Raw genomic sequence first — 17140 nt, 5'->3', positions numbered from 1 at the left:
TGAGTCTTTCATCCAATCATTCCCTCTTTACCACACTGTGAGAAGAATCTCGTGTAGCTCCCAGTGCTGCGATGCTAGCTGCTTTGCTAACCTCAGTTAGCAAACCTCAGCACTGAGATCTCAAATTGACAAAAAGGTGAAAAGGTCTTTGAGCTGAATCAAGAACTCCTGCTAGGTTTTACTCCAGACAGATTTTAGCTTTCATGAGATCCAACACAAGAAACAAGGCTGTTAAATGCATGCCAGAATCTTTACAAGGTTTATTATACATTTATTAAAATATGTACAAAAATATAAAYATTTCACTTATATGCTTGTTAAGGGAAACTTTACAATGTAATCAGCTGACCATGGGTTTATTTTCCTCTTTTTCTTAGTACAGTCAACACACACAAAGCATGTTATGGCAAAACCCATAAAATATTTGAAATGAATATTAGACAAAAAAACAAACCAACAAACAAACAAGTATAAAAAGAAGCCAAAATACTGTCACAAAGTCCAGGCATTTTCATGTCTTGGTGTGGCACAGTGGACATCAGGTCAGACTCAAATTAGAACATACACGTCTATCGCTTAACGACCTGAACACGCTTCTGAATAGAGAGCAGACTGCAGTTTAATAGTTAGATTTTGTTTTGTACAGTACAAAAAAGCAAACATATAATCATTTAGAGACTAAAAAGACAAGATGTCACTCGTTTTTTCTTTACATTTCTCGCTACAAACTGAAGGATCTACTGATTTTCTGGGTGCTTTTATTAAACCGCTGCAGTGACTGGAAAGGGTAAATAAAGCTCAAGTAGCCTCTGACTGAAGCTGGTGAAGTTGGCAGAACGAATGGAGAAACAGGTTTGGCTTGAGCTCTGCATTAAGCAGAATCTGAGTAGCAGCTCTATAAAGTAAAATACAGCAACAGAAACCTCAGAGTTTAAAGGTTGCTCAGTGTTTTATTCTCTGCAAACTGCTTCAACCAGGGTCTTCTAAGAAATCAGCAGCTGCATCACCTCCAGGGTGCCACCAGGGGGCGGGGTGGGAGTTTAACTTCCTCAGCGGCTGAAGGCTTCTGGTGTGCTAACTGAGGGCCCCTCTCTGTGACCCTGGGGTCACTGCATCCCGAACCACTGCTCCTGGTCGGCCCACTGAGCCGCTTCGCTGTCACTGCCCTCCAGATCGCCGTCCTCCCCGCTGCCCTCCATGTCGTCGCCGTCCAGCTCCACCGTAGCGTCCGTCGGGCTCTCCTCCTTCTCCATTTTCTGCATGCCCTCCAATGACTTCTGGTCATTAGGATCCAAGCTGGAAGGACAACACTAAGAGTTAAAAATACACAGCTCTGAGTTTTAATATCTGGATGGAGTACATTAAACGAAGGTGAACATGCTAATGATAGTATTTTAGCTAAATGAGATATTACAGCTAAACCAGGGGCCACCAACGCGGTGCCCCGTTGGTGGCACCGCGTTGGTCCCCCGTCGCCCGCGGCCCCAGTTCTAAAAATAGCCATTCTCATTAGGGAGCATTGCCAAATAAATTATTTAATATTTTTACATTGAAGTAGTAAAATTTGTTTATGTTCAGAATAAAAAAAACAACTAATTATTTAAAAAAATTTAAATGTACATTTTTATGCATAAAACTCTTCTGTGGTTAAAGTTCAGAATATGCGCCTGCAGGATGTTATCGGAGGGCCGCAGCGCCTGCTGCTCCCTCTCTGCCTAGCTTAGAGTGGGAGCAGCTCTTAGGTCTTTTTTTAACTTGAAGTTTAAAAAAAATGAATAATTTCTGAAATTTTAATTATCGAACCCTCTTTACAATTACAATTGTGGAGAAAAAATATATATCAAGCGTCAAACATCTTGTACGTAGAGCACATCTGAGTCTGTAGGGGTCAAAGAGCACCCAGCGCTTAAATCTCATTGGTCAGTTTGCTTTTGTTTATTTGGCGGCTCGGCGTTTTTTCTGTAAGCTAAAACTGAATGAGCAGAGTTTGAACCTCCCGCAGTTCTAGGAGCGGTTCGGATTCCGGTTGAGCTTTTCACCGTGTTCGGTTCTGACGGGTCGCCGGTTATGAGTTTTTTGATGTTTCCCGAACTGGACAGTTAGCGGGTCACCCGTTAGCTGACATCTGCTGCTCCTACTTAGCGTCGCTCTAACACTGTGTGTTAAACAATTTAATCTAGTTGAAACGTTTTCCAAAAGAGTAAAAACTAAGTAAACAATGTTGCTTCACCTTCTCCTCCTCTGCACGTCTGACACCTGAACCTGGATCAACATCCTCCTCTTTCCATGGATCACAGGTCGGCTCCGCTTCCATGTATTTCTTAGTATTTAGCATCGTTTGTGTTAAAAAGGCTTCGCTGCTTTAGTGGTTTAAGTTTGCGCTGGTTTTGTGCGACGCGCACATGATGCGCATTGGAGAGATGCTCACTTACAGGTCAGGTGCAGGGATACTTTTGTGCTACCTTATAATCTGTCGGACATTTTTTTCTCTGCACAATTTGCTAATAATAAAGAGGACAATAAAAATATACAATAACTTTTCTTTTTATATCTAATGGAAAATCTCAGTGCGTCCAGCAGCTGCAATAATCCAGACTGTCAGTCACTTGTGGGAAATTTAGAATCACAGAGAAAAGCTAAGAAAGGGAATCAAACTTAAAACTGAACTAAGAACTTCTGATCACATAATAGCAATTAACCATAGCTGCCATGGTAATAATTACTGATAACTATTGTGAATAGTCCCYAACATTAATATTATTAGACGGCATGTAATCATATGTATTATTGTTATAAAGGCTGAGCCAAGAAAAGTAGCCCTTCGTGTTGCTCTGGAGCCGTGAAGTAGCTCCCAGGCTCAAAAAGGTTGGTGACCCCTGAAAACTTAGCATACTGAAAGGTGCAGGTCAATGTTAGCCAAAATGATAGCGATAACCCCCATGTTGTTGCATCATTTTAGCTAACGTTAGCATTTTTTTGGTAATTTTAGCTCATACGCTACTGTTTGCAGGCCACATGGAGGACATTACTGCAAGTCAAGATGATAATGATAGCCCACATGCTACTGACAGCATGTTAGCTAACCAGACATTTTTACCCAATTCTGCACATTTCTTTTGCTTTTTATCGTTTCAAGCTCAAAGTTGAGGCCTGCGAGACCAAACTCTTCAACACAGCTTGAGATTCGGGTTGGACAACCACACACACTTCGTCAGGCCCCTTTACATTTCTTCAGGAATGTTCTAGTTGGTTACTGTGTCTTTAATTGTGTGAAGCACTTTGAACTGTCTTGTTGATGAAATGTGCTACACAAAGGGGATAAAAAAATAAAAAAATTTACCTCAAAGCGATGCTGTACTGGTCCATGGCCTCTTGATAATCATTGACTGCCACCAGGAAATCTCCCAGCATTCTGTGCAGGACGCAGTCGCTTTGATTGGCCAGCGCATTCCGCAGGAGCGCGATCCCTTCTTCGTATTTCTGTTCCCGATCTTCACAAACAGAGAATTATTCCATTAGTGTGCAGATGACGACCCTGTCATGTTCTAAACTGACTTGGTGTCCTACGTGTAATCTAAGGTTTGTGTAGCAACCGGGACGCACTGAGCAGCTCGGCCTTCTTCACCACAGCCTTGGTGTAGTCGGGCCTCTGAGCGAGGGCCTTGTCCAGCAGAGCTTTGGCTTTCTCCTGAGTCACCGGGTCTTCCAGGCACACCGTGGCCAGGATGGTCAGAGTCTGTGCGTTGGCCCCCAGAGTCTTATAGATATTGTTCGCCATTCCCATCGCTTCTCGAATCCCATTGGACGCCAGGTAGCAGTCGATCAGACCTGAAGGTGTTGAACAAATGCAGATCAGAAATACTCTCCGGACCGTCAGACAGGAGTTATACAAACAAGCCGTACCTTCATAGCAGTCCAGCCTGCAAGGCGCCAACCGCATGGCCTCTCTGAAGTGGATGATGGCTTCCTGAACTCGGCCCATGTTCCTCAGTGCTGCCCCCTTCAGGAGGAGGGCCTGGACGCTGTTGCTGTTCAGCTGGATGGCTTTGGCCCCCAAGTAGAGGGCTCTGGAGTAGCGCTTGCTGTAAAAGCTGTGGCAGCTGAACAACACACACACACACACACACACATTTAAAAACCTTACACCAGTCGAGCAGAAAACACCGTCACCAAATGAGGCTGACGATGTCTTAAATCAACATCCTTGTTGCGTCCAAAGACTCACCCAGAGATCACCCAGGGTTCAGCGTGTTGGTCAGAAATATTAAACAACCGTCCTCCCAGGACTTCCACGTCTTCCAGGTGTCCCTCCCGGGCCATCAGGTAGCCGTAAACATCCATACCTGCAGGTCCGAAGAAGAAGCAACTAACGATCGTTTCAAATAATCGATTATTCTGACAATTAATTGGATACAATTTTTTTTGGCACATTCTCCAGATTTTTCATTTAAGCCTTTTTTTTCCTAAATGAAATATTAGAAAGACATTAATAGATGCAAGTAAACAATTCAATTCATTTTTAAAACAGAAAAACATCTCAACACAGCGTTCCAGTAGTGAACCTTTAACCATTTACAGCAAAAGGACGCAGCTAAAACACAATATTTCTACTTGACTTAACATGAATACAGTGTTGGCCTATTGACTATTTTTGAATTAACCAATTAATAAATGGATAGCAAAAGGTGTGTTTTTTTTCTTACAGGTGTTGCTATAATGATGCCATTGAGGAATTTTGGGTAGAACATATTTATAGAAAAAGTGTCTTAAATGCAAACTATAGATATTTTCAGACATTTTTGGCTTAATTACTGCTCTGTATACTTCAGTTAATGATTAATCAATTACTAAATTAGTTGACAATTATCTCTAGTCGATTAATTGTCTGAGCTGTTTGTGAATAAAATCAAAATGTAATGCTTCACACCTTTGATGAGGTACGGGTCCAGCATCTGAGCTTGTTCAAATTTAAGAATGGCGTTCTTGGTGTCGCCTGCCCTGAAATAGACGTCGGCCAGGCTCACCAGGAGGTCCACGTTGTCCCGCAGCAGCGACTTCTTCTCCAGAGAGCTGAAGGAGAGCGGCCGGACGGTTTATTTTAGGGAAGCGGAGGGAAGGCGGCCAGCTGGGAGGAAACATCAAACCCGTTCTCACCAGATAGTGTTGATGGCTCTCTGGTTGTCCCCGGCGTGGATGAAGGCGTACGCTTTGATCCACACAGAGAGCCAGTCCAGGTTGGGGAGATTCTGGATCACATCCATGGTCATGGAGGCGACCTCCGCTCCTTTCACCGACAGAGAGAGAAGACCTGGAGGAGAGAGAGAGAATTTCAAACATCCCACACAATTTTAAAAAAAGGAATACATTTGTTCACATGACAAGACAGTAAAATAAATAAATAAATAAATAAATAAACATGGGGCGCCGTCGTCCTCCAACTACTTCCTGTCATCTTTGTGGTTTGCACCAGTGACAACGTCCGGTTGATGATCATGTGAGACGTGCGATGCAAAAGAACTGTTTGCATTGCAGTTTTGTAAAAATAAACCAATTTTGACATGGATTTTTTTTTTTTTAAATTGTTTTGAAACTCGTTTCCATCAAGGAAATGTCAGTGAGTCTGTGTTTGTGAATATCTGTGCGTACCGATTATGGCGTCCAAGGCGAGCGGACACTGTCTGAGCACCTCTTTGTAGCTCGTCACGGCCGAGCGTTCCTGACCGGCTTTCCTGTACAGGTTAGCCAGCATCATGTTGATCTGGGTACAGAAAAAAACAAAACAAAACAAAAAAAAACAGAATCACAACAATATCAGACACTATTCCACAAAAACGTTAAAGCAAAAATACACTCAGTTTATTATTTGTTCATATCATGAGCTCTGCGGCATTTCCTATTATGCAACTGCATTTCTGACAACAACGGTGTTTAGATAATACGCTGCTTTTGTCAGTAGAYCCAGCTGAGCTTTAGATGATAAGCTCAAGTCCAGGTTTCTGTCACACAAATATCTGGACTCATGCTGCTCTGCCCGTCGCTGCGTTTCCGTTACAAATGTGTCGATATTTGTCGATCTTCCACAAATGCCAAGAAAATAAAAAACTATTTCACAATTGCGACGTTTCCATTAAATAAGAAGCTCGATTGAAAGAGACAGAGACGTGGTCCTGGTTGGGATTCTGCTCGTTCACAGCTGATTCTCCATTCAAAAAGGAACAACTCTACCTTTGGAGTCCTTTGTCTTGACGGGATCCCGTCCAGAACAGCGATGGCGTCTTTATCCAGTTTCAGTATGGTGTAGCATTCAGCTATCTTGTACTTTACCTCGATTTCTGACGGCAAACTCTGAAAGAAATATAAAAAATGCAACCAAGATTCTGTTGAACGTCACAGCAGCCGGTACGGCTGTTATAATTTAATTAAGAAGTCAAAATACGAGATGTATAAATGCAGCATGTTCCATGAGAGAAAGGTTCTTTTAAAAGCTCAAAAGAATAAAACGGCGCAAATCCGCTGAACTCCTTTCACCATTCYTGTTATGTGAATGCCAGGCTTATAATACACTGGAGGAAACCCTGAACAAGACACAATAAGGTGCCAACAAAACAAAACTAACCTGTGCCTGGATGTTGGCAGCAGCTCCACCAGTCGAGGTTCGAACTTTGGATGTTTTGTTGAGCACCTTCTTCTGCTGCAGAGCCATGCTGTATTTGCAGGCAGCATTGCGGTATTCCTTATCATGGAAGATGGCATCAGCATGATAAACCAACAGCTGGTACTTCTGGGCCGGTGAGAACAGCTCTCTGGAATTATACACCCGCAGATTACTTTAGCAATGAATCAAAACAATGCACTAGAATCAATGTTAAACAATTAAAACCGACTATGAATTTATATGGCATAGGAGAAAAGCAACCAATTTGGTATATGCAAGATGCTGCCAGCATAATAAATACAGTAGCAAAGAGTAAAAGTTATTTTTATTGTTTTACTGCTGTCTTGGTAAATAATTGTTCCAATCAGTTAACGTTTAAATAATCCACCGTAAAATATGAGGACTAAAGGAGGAATATGGAAAAATATCAACGGAAAAAAAGTTAAACGACCACGGATGTTTTAACTGCTGGAAACATCGTTACATTTCAGAGTCTACATACGACTACATCTTGGGACCTACATGTGCATCCGTGATTTAGAATCATTTCTCGACCTAATTTCGTGAGGTTATAATCAAAACACAGCTCTGTGAAAGATATAATCATTACTGTTAACCGTCGTTGACTAGTTAGAGTTAGACTGTCACCACCAAGGAGAGAAAACATGACAATATTAGTGTTGAAGCACACTTATCAGGAACTAGACGGGCCCCACATTGATATTACTGACTGATATTACTCACGGGTTATTATTACTCATCGTCAGCAACAAACTGCTCAATATGCGGACATTGGAGTAAAGGCCGGCTGCAGCCATATCCCGAACATGATCCACTACATTCATTTTGGAGAAAAGCAAGGGCTTGTTGAACCTTTCCGTGTCCAGTTTAAAGTTTCAATCAGCAAACAGCTAAAGGTGGCTAGCATCGGATGTATTAAATATGGCGCCGCTCAGTCTTCCTTCCGTCTACTGCTGCCTTCTGGTACACCTCAGTAGCTCGTCTTTTTCTACAGCCGCAAAAATAATACATAACGTCCTAAGTATTTTGTTGACTGCAGTTTGCAAACTATTTTTGTTGACTTTACTTTACTACCGTTTTCTTAAAGTTTTAAGGTTTTGTGTTTTTATTAATGCTTTAGTAACGGAGTTGAGGTTTTCTGTGATCGTTCCGATAGATTTGAAAGCATCTTAAAATTGTTAGATTTTTGAGCGAAAGACATTAGGTAAAATATGTAAAACGCTCCGAAAGAAATTCGATATAATTTTTTGTATCCTATTTTTATTATGTATGATATCTATGTTTATTTGGTAACATGTCTAAAAAAAATTTATTCCAAAATACACGTTTAGTTGTGAGTACAAAATAAGTGAATTTTAACTCCTCACGAGAATATAATTATATATTTTACTAACTCTGCATATTTTATCCCGTGTTGAGTTAAAATTCCCTTATTTTTGTACCCAGCAATAAATGCAAACAGCCAAAAATACAATGATGAACAATGCTAATCCCTTTGTCAAAAAATGCACTATGTGTCATACTAATCAAGAGTGGGAAAGTTTAAGAGAGCTGGTTTAGGGTGTGTAGAAAACACGCTCTCAGACAAGAACTTGTACATTTTTGAGAAAACATTGTTTTCTGGGCATATAAAGATGCGCATGCGCACACTTCCCATCCAGCAGATGAATGTTGTGTCTAAATAGCCAGCAGTTGGCAGCGCAGCGCCTCGTTTCTGTCCCAGTTTTAGCTCTGGTTTTCCGAAGGTGTTTGTCTACAGACAGTGTTTTCCCTCGGTTCCGTTCGCGTACCATGACCGAACAATCAGCATTACTTCTTCGAAAACAATTAGCAGGTAATATAACCATTAGTCTTGACGACGAAACAAAGGTTATGTGTGTAACCGCTACGCTAACGTTAGCTTTTCTGTAAGCTACAAGGAACGCTGTTTACGCCATAGGACTGAGCTCGGGGAGCTAACACAGCAGCATGAAGGGTGCCTTTATCAATACACCTCAGCGTGTTGCTAAGCTGCTTTGGTTAGCTAATCACTTTTACGATTCAACACATAAATTTAGAACTAAAAATGACAAAATAACCACCTAAACTAGTACATACTCGTACCGAGAACCCTGCTAGCTGCTAGCTAGTTTGGTATTAGTTGTCAGATAGAACAAAGGAATAATCAATCCAAGAACATCTCATGCCTTGATCACTAATGAGGCTAATTATAGTTGCAAGTAGTCCGATCCTTGTATCGGGGTACAAGTTACTACATCTGTAAACAATTAGTAGAAATCGATACACACTCTTATTTTACATATTTAAGGTCATATTCCATATATTAGTCTGTGAGGCTGTTAAATGTATTAGTTTGACGCTTGGTATTCTTGTAACCAGTTTATTTGGAAGGGCATGTGATTTTTTTTTTATGATGATGCCGAACATTTGGATGTCTGCTGAAATGGAGCTGGGTAACATCTATAGAAAAAAACATCTACATTTCTTATCATTTATCAGGCTGTTTAAACTCTGTTTCAAATATAGGGTACTCAGGGCAAGGTTTATAGATCAATAGGATACTGATTTAATTTCTGGTTGGGGGTGGAGGGCTATTTTTGCTATATTTTTGCAGAACTTACAGAAATGGGGTTTAATTCAAGCTAACATCAGTTTTAAGGGCTGATGTATTTTTCCCTCATTGCCCAATACTTCAAGATATACTTTCATTGTGCACCGATTTATCTGTGCCAGTTTCCTAATTTTGGGAGATTGGTGATTGGCGGATCGTTACACGTGAAGCCGATCTTAGCCATCAATGTTATCAACTTCAGGAAAGGCCTAAAAACCAACCACTGTGCTTTCCTTTTCTCCCGTGAGAGAGGTTTGACAAACCGGCCAACCAGGTCATGTCTGCACATTTACAGTTAACAATAGTCACCCCATTGTTGCCAATTTGGCAACTTTCTTGATATTTTGAGCAACATTTCAGACAAAAAGTTGGTATCGACCAAAGTCGGAATCGGTATGTTAGGCTTTTTAAAAGATCGGTAATCGGCCAGAAAACTGCAATCAGTGCACCCCTAAATTTTACTGTATCAATCAATGAGTTGACGATCTCTTCACTATTGTTCACATTTGTATATTACTTCAACACTGATTATCATTTTTAATATTTCTTAATATTTGGCGGATGTTTGATGGTCATTCTCTTCCTTCAACGTTCCCTTTGAGACCTGACTTACCAAATTTAATTTTAAGTAGTTTTGATCCTTTTAATGAGGCAAAAAAATCTGTTTTGTTCATATCTGACCTACTGGTAATCTAGCAGTCAAGTAAAGTCTTTAGCCAAATTATCATGGCATCCATATTTAGCATTCACAAGCTGAATATCATTTTGAAAGAGTTTGGTGTGGTGTGAARTTAATACTCAGCTCTGATAAAATCCTCTTTTTAAACTTTTGTAGTAAAGCCATACAAGTTTACTGTTATCTTTTTGCAGACTCTTTTCATAACATAACTTTTCCATGTCCTGCCAGAGCTCAACAAGAACCCAGTGGAGGGCTTTTCAGCTGGTCTGATAGACGATGACGACATATACAAGTGGGAAGTTGTGATAATTGGTCCACAAGATACTCTTTTGTAAGTGAGAAAATATTTAAAAAGGGGGGAAAGAGATATGATTATTTTACATTTCTTTTTTTCCTTTCGTTTTGCAGTGAAGGAGGATTTTTCAAGGCATACCTAACCTTTCCCTATGATTATCCGCTACGGCCACCAAAGATGAAATTCATCACAGAAATTTGGCATCCAAATGGTAAAGACATCTCTCAAGATATTATTGTGTGGTTTGTGACTAAAGATCCAAACTGTTTTCCTTATTTAAAGCTGCACTGTGTAACGCTTATTGTTTTTATTTCATATTTGTTGAAATTGTCACCATCTTGAGACAGTATGGTATTAGACAAGTAATATGTTGAAAACAAATCTAGCTCCTCAGTCTTCTACCATGTCTAGATGGAAACAACCAATCAGAGCCATGAGGCGGGTCTTAGCTCTGCTCATCCCCCTTTATCCTGCCCCCTTTGCTCTCTGCTGCTCTGCAGTTGGCAGATCCTGTTGTGAATCCTTAGGTTAGGTAGCTTGCCTACAAATGACGGCGTATAAACGGTTTTCATCGAACTGTAAGTTGTTTCTGTACCATTAGCACATTTAGCAGCGAGTGCACAAGGATGATTGATGGCACTGAGACACTCCTCCTGGCTCCGATTGGTTGTTTTTGGTCGGGAGCGGTGCATTTCTTTAGACGGAAAGGAGGAGGTGGAGGGGATCGACGTTTTCACAGATTGTCCATTTCATGTTATACTGTCACGACATGGTGACAGTTTTAACAAATGCATAAAAAAAGATATTTTAAAATAAAAGTTACATACTACAGCTTTAACAGTTCTCATCTCTTGCTCCCTCGCAGTTGCAAAGAACGGGGACGTTTGCATCTCAATTCTGCACGAGCCAGGAGAAGACAAGTTTGGTTACGAAAAGCCAGAAGAGCGCTGGCTTCCAATCCACACCGTAGAGACAATCATGATCAGCGTTATCTCCATGCTTGCAGACCCAAACAGCGATTCACCAGCTAACGTGGATGCTGCGGTGAGTCGCGCTACGTTTCCTTCCCCCTATCCCCCGCATCGGTATTTGTCTTCAAAATCTCACGATCTCTGTCGTTAAGGAGGACTGATGCGTTGTTGTTTCAATAATGCAATGTTGCTCCCACAGAAAGAATGGAGGGAGGATCCTAATGGAGAATTCAAGAAGAAGGTGGCTCGCTGCGTAAGGAAAAGTCAAGAGATGGCGTTCGATTAGGGGGTCTGCTGTAAATTCCAGGGTGAGCGAACTGTTTAGCACGACTCTTGCATAAACCATGAAATCGAAAAGTAATAATCTCTTAACAATTGCTTCTGTGCAGTTAAAGGAAATGCCTTCAGCGGGAAAACTTCAGCAAAAAGGCTTTTGCACCCTTTGTTTTGCCAGTCAAAGGATTCGGTTGGGCCCCAACCACGTTTCTGTGAACGGTCTGCCAGATGAGCCAATTTGAGAACACTACCAGCGAAATTATCCTGTTTCCTACCTGGAATTGTATATTTAATTTAATTTATTTTGGGAAAAAGAAAAAAGAATGATGTAAGATATGTCACTACTGTAAATGAACTTGCTTTTTTATCTGCTGCTGAACAGTTTCTACTTTATACCAGGTTTCTTATGCAATTTAGATTGTGTAGACCGAAAACAAAAGCCTGTCCTCATTAAGCCGCCCATTCGTCCTCCTTTCACCAACCCCGGCCCGATTGTCTTCTACCCGACACATTTTGTTAGTGGGTGTGGTTTATTTTCTTCCAACCCATCGTCAAATCACCGTTGCCTTTTTGTTTGGCGTCACTTTTTCACAGTTGGGTATTTGTTTAAAGAAACAGGAGAAGTTTTCGTGCGACCTTTGGGGTTTTTACGTGTTTCCTGAGAAACTGCCTCCCGATGGTGTTTTTCTTCTAATACCGGCGCGTGTTAGAGATGTTCAAAGCCATGCCCCTCCAATGTGCATAGTCCGTTTAGATAGCTCTATTGTTGTTCATTCTTTGCTGGGATTTTTTTTTGTACAACCTACACATTTATTTGAGTTGTTCTTTTTAATGATATGTTAACTCAGTGAGGTGTAGCAGATGGTACAGGAAGGTTTGTGCCAACTTCTCAGGATCAGGCTTCATGAAGGTGTCGATTGGCAGTCAGTAAGGTGGATCCCTAGAATCGTCCGTGAGTGATCGTAAACTCAGATTTGAAAAAATCATGGCCAGATTTAAAAAAAAAACAAACAAACAAAGAAGCTTAGATTGTGAATATTCTACATGTGGTGAACTGGTTCTTACCTCATGTTTGACTCACAGCTAATTTGAGCGGGTTTATGGTCGAGTTCTTGATCGGTTGAGGAAAGGCTCATGATTTTAGAGGCTCCATTGTTCCTTTGGATTAGTGGTTGTGTTTTTCCATGGCGCTTTTGGTTTTATTAGTGTTCAGATTAAATCACATTCACCTCTGGATTTAGATTGTTGAATAAATCTCTTTTCCTTTCTTCTGTCTAAAGTTTCTGTTGTCATCATGGAACATTGTTGGGTTCCATGATTGGAGATGTTAAAATCCAGTAAAATTTAGACATGTTCTCCATATTTCACTAAGCACAACCTAGAAAAGAAAAACTTCAAAAAGCATATTCTGGTTGGTAACAGACTGATAGCCATGATTAACATCCGCTGTGAGGAACACTTCAGACAGCTGACCAGACGTCAATGAGTTAAGGTTATGTTTAAAATAGGAAACCTCTGTTGGTGCGCTCTGGCCACTCGTGACATGTACAGTTCATACGTATATGCAGACATAATGGTCACATCACTGCTGTCGACATTACCATTTTCACTTGAGAACCTTTCCGACCCACCATGACCTCCTCTGACCGGTGTTCACTGTATTGGCGCGGATGTGGTGCGTTTTGAAACGTCATTAAGCAATACCCTCTGAAAATGGTAATGTGTCCAGGTAATCCACCGAGGGCGCCGCCATTTGTTTCTTGTAGGTTTCTGTTCTATTTTTTTTTCTTTCTTTCTTTCTTTTTTAGTGTTTTGTTCCATTTTGTGTCAATGCAATGTATATTGGACATGTTGCTCAATAAAGTGTTTAAACCGAGTGGCCCGTGTGGTACTTTTTTGCTTCACATTAGCAATGCGAACACATCTGGGGGTGAAAGCATGTCAGACCTCCACTTGATTATTGGAAGCTAGTTAAAGAGTCACGTTTCAGGAGCAGATATCGACGGCCTCTGACGGGAATTGTTAGAATTGTTTCTTATGATGAGGAAGCAAGTTGCATTTGTGAGGCACCTGGAAAAAGAAACGTCTGTTTAAAAACCAAGTCTGGTGGCATTTTGATAAGGTGGCCAAGTAGCAGCAACATCTTCCCTGAGTTGATGTAAGTTCTCTAGCATTTGAAACCGATTTCTCATTAAGTTCATTTGCATCTCTGCTGAATCTTAACAGATGTGCAGAGAGTGAGTCAAATATGTATTTGTAGAATGACTTAAAATGTGACGCTCAAACCTCCAAGTCACAAAGGACTAACTAGTCTGCTGTATCCCCACATGTAAACTGTTTAGATAAAAATGGAAGAGTTTAACTGGTGTATTGATATATTTAGAGTTTTATTAAAGTTAAAATCACTTAAAACGGTATTTAAATTATTTTTATTTTATTTAAATTGTATATCTAAATGATTAATTATTCCTGTATTTGCAGGAATATATTTCCATAATGTAATTTTTCAGGACATTCTAAGATTTTGAGATTTACCTGTACATGGAGGCCTATACTTCTCAGGGTTTTACTCAAACATCGTTTTCTTTCACTTCAAAATTGTATAATGTGAAATACCAATAAAAGTTATGTTGAGTTCCAGAAGCATGAATGGTGCTGTTTTCAGATCTATAACCTCTACAAAGAATATCGTGACAATCCTGCATTTTGATGTCTTGAGAAATTGAACTACTCTTCTGCCTTTGCTTTATCAACTGTATTGGTGATTCAGAGCTGTCTCCATTCTTCTGTTCCAAAAATTATGAACAGATGACAAATACTAGAATTTAACACACTTTGTTTATGATGCATAATAGTGGGTGTTGTTATTAATTTATGTTAATAAAGCCCATAAATTTATGCCACAGATTTCCCTGGTCTCTTACAATGTTATTCAGTTTAAAATTATGCTACGTGCTAAATATAAACTGACCGAACGTGTTGAAGTAATGCTAAGATGTAGAGTTAATGATGTGTGTTTAATCTAAAATATGAGCGTCTTCTGCATTCACTGTCGTTATTGGGTTTGTGGCTACATTGAGTACATTTTTCAGTTAGTTTTTCAAATTAGGCTGCCTACGGAGCACATTCTGTGATTCACGCGCCTCTTTCTTTACGTCTTCACGCTTTTAGAAATAGTTAGCCAGTTAGCTTATCTGTTCGTAAATATGAACTGCGTCATTGAAGGGAACTCTGTGAAAGGTTGTAATAACAAGGAAAAATGTTAATTAATTATTTTTTTAAACTTACTTCAACAGGAATTTTCATAAATTTTATTTAAGAATTAGCTGGCGAAGTTGAACTTAACTTTACTAAAGTTGTATCTTACTCACGTATCTGAAAATTGCAGTTGCTGCGGGTCGTTAAAGACAGAAAAGGCGATAAAATTGTGATTTTTTTTTCTAAATATGTATGGGAGTGTGGTGCTGCTGCTAACTATAAACTGCGTTGGCGTTTGTTTCACAGCCCTTGGTAAGGCTATCCATGCGCTGTCACGGATTGGAAATGAGCTTTGGCTGGACCCCATGGTGAAAGGGGTGAGAAATACTAACTAAAACTAGGTTAAAACTTTAGAGGTTTTACTTAATATATTTCTAAAAAGTGTATGGGGGAGTTTTACATAATGCAGTATACATTCCCTGGACCATTTCTGACCAGTTTTCCTTTTAGGTTATTTTAGATGAGTTTCACATTTTGTCCTCATCATGTTGTCTTTGTCTCTCGTTCCAAAGCTGGCACTGAGATCAGTAAATTCTGCTCATTCTGCATATGGCTGCTTCCTGTTCTCGCCCATGTTCTTCCAGCAGTACAGCTTGGAATCAGCATCAAAGCAGGGCAGCGATGCAATCAAATGCAAACTGGTTATGAAGGTAAATCCAGCCTGCTTAATAATAGTTTGTGATTTGTGAAAATACTAAAAGAGTTATTTTAATGTTTCCTTACCATTTCCACGACTTTAAAAGAAGCTGTTGTTCCTAGACAAGTCAAACGAGGACTGTTTTTATTTGCCAACACCTATTCCTTTGTAATGTTTTTTTTGTGTGTGTGTAGCTTTTAACCCATAAAATTGTGTGAATACAAATGTCACTGTCTTTTTAGGATTCCCAGCCTGGGTAGAAGGGGGAAAAGTTAGGACAATTAGATGAGCCCCTGACTGACAGGGGGCAAATAGTTTTTTTTCCTTCATCATATAAATAGGGGGGGGGGGAACGGGGCCTTGTCAATTACAAATTTAATTGTATCATGTTTTTAAAATTGTTTTTTGAAGTAAAAATTAAATGTTACCATTCCCAGACCAAAAAGCACAGTCCATATTTGCACTGAACACGCCCTGGATCTGCATGAAATGGTTCGTTCCTGCTTAGCGCTTGACGGTGTTCAGCAAAAGTTAGAACAAGACAAGAACGACTGCTGCAGTTACTATGCTGCCAAGAAAAATTATAGTCAGGTTTTCAAAGAGAGAGAGAGAAAAAAAACAAGTGTCAATTTGTAGCCCCGTTTTTCTCCAAGAGAGGTGAGTAGACTGTGAGAGATTATCAACCATTTAGCATAATTAGCATAACTACAGACTCATCCGTCCGTCCGTCCGTCCGTCCATCCATCCATCCATCCGTCCATCCATCCATCCATCCATCCATCCATCCATCCATGAATCATTATTCGTTCGTTGCGGGGATAGCAGCTTCAGAAGGGAGGCCCAGACTTAACCTCTGCCTAGCCACTTCTTCCAGCTCCTCCGGGGGAACCCCAAGGCATTCCCAGGCCAGCCGAGAGACCTCCAGCGCGTCCTGGGTCTTCCCCGAGGCCTCCTCCCGGTGGGACGTGCCCGGAACACCTCACCAGGAAGGCGTCTCTCTTTTCACCACGACGGACCAGTACAGCGCCCGCYTCACGGCAGACGCTGCCCCAATTCGCCTGTCGATCTCCCGCTCCCTTCTTCCCTCATGTGTGAACAARATCCCCAGATACTTAAACTCCTCCACTTGAGGCAGGACGACCCCCCTGACCCAGAGAAGGCACTCTACCCTTTTCCGGCTCAAGACCAAGGCCTCGGATTTGGAGGCACTGAGCCTCATCCCGGCCGCTTCACACTCGGCCTCGAACCCTCGGCGACGGACCCTTCTCTCCAGGACCCCTGAATAGACCTTAACAGGGAGGCTTAAGAGTGTGACCCCCTGTAATTGGAGCACACCCTCCGGTCCCCCTTTTTAAACAAGGGGACCACCACCCCAGTCTGCAAATCCAGGGGAACTGCCCCTGATGTCCATGTGATATTGCAGAGTCGCGTGAGCCAACACAACCCTACAACGTCCAGAGCACTCTCCAGTACCCCTTCTCAGGACTCCAAAAAGGGTGGGTAATCTGAACTGCTGTTCGGCCCGTAAGCACAGACAACAGTCAGAACCCGTCCCCTCACCCGTAGGCGGAGGGAGGCTAMCCTCTCGTTCACCRGGGTAAACCCCAACGTACAGGCACCGAGATGGGGGGCAACAAGTATGCCCACTCCTGCCCGGTGCCTCTCACCGTGGGCAACTCCAGAGTGGAAGTACGTCCAGCCCCTCTCAAGGAGACTGGTTCCAGAACCAGAGCCATG

The 17140-nt window shown here is 41.3% G+C and overlaps 3 protein-coding genes across 4 annotated transcripts in view; 2 read left to right on the top strand and 1 right to left on the bottom strand.

Moving 5' to 3' along the window:
* Positions 1 to 236: 236 nt before the first annotated feature.
* anapc7 (anaphase promoting complex subunit 7) lies at positions 237 to 7598 on the bottom strand. The gene is given in 12 exon segments (XM_008417244.2): positions 237 to 1296; positions 3341 to 3491; positions 3604 to 3828; positions 3904 to 4100; positions 4226 to 4343; positions 4928 to 5070; positions 5155 to 5308; positions 5647 to 5758; positions 6226 to 6345; positions 6617 to 6803; positions 7400 to 7533; positions 7536 to 7598. Coding segments are annotated over 12 exon segments (1779 nt in total). The 5' UTR covers positions 7584 to 7598; the 3' UTR covers positions 237 to 1106.
* A 731-nt stretch (positions 7599 to 8329) lies between these two features.
* Positions 8330 to 13384, top strand: LOC103469522 (ubiquitin-conjugating enzyme E2 G1-like). Its single transcript, XM_008417243.2, has 6 exons — positions 8330 to 8510; positions 10195 to 10297; positions 10375 to 10472; positions 11127 to 11305; positions 11432 to 11540; positions 11622 to 13384. The coding sequence occupies exons 1-5, from the start codon at positions 8345 to 8347 to the stop codon at positions 11516 to 11518; spliced, it is 633 nt and encodes a 210-aa protein (XP_008415465.1). The 5' UTR covers positions 8330 to 8344; the 3' UTR covers positions 11519 to 11540; positions 11622 to 13384.
* A 1066-nt stretch (positions 13385 to 14450) lies between these two features.
* rad9b (RAD9 checkpoint clamp component B) overlaps positions 14451 to 17140 on the top strand; it is a 14994-nt gene continuing 12304 nt past the window's right edge. Inside the window, exons 1-3 of one of the 2 annotated variants that reach the window (XM_008417242.2) lie at positions 14451 to 14748; positions 15013 to 15083; positions 15279 to 15416. In XM_008417242.2, coding sequence (XP_008415464.1) covers positions 14715 to 14748; positions 15013 to 15083; positions 15279 to 15416 — 243 coding nt within the window. In that variant the 5' untranslated portion in view covers positions 14451 to 14714. Of the gene's footprint in view, positions 14749 to 14916; positions 15084 to 15278; positions 15417 to 17140 lie in introns of those variants that run through there. The other variant, XM_008417241.2, reaches the window with a different exon arrangement.

Source organism: Poecilia reticulata, linkage group LG9, assembly GCF_000633615.1.
Source record: "Poecilia reticulata strain Guanapo linkage group LG9, Guppy_female_1.0+MT, whole genome shotgun sequence".
NCBI classification, from domain to species: Eukaryota; Metazoa; Chordata; class Actinopteri; order Cyprinodontiformes; family Poeciliidae; genus Poecilia; species Poecilia reticulata.
The sequence above is the reverse complement of the archived record's forward strand: the minus strand, read 5'-3'. Positions and strand labels throughout refer to the sequence as shown.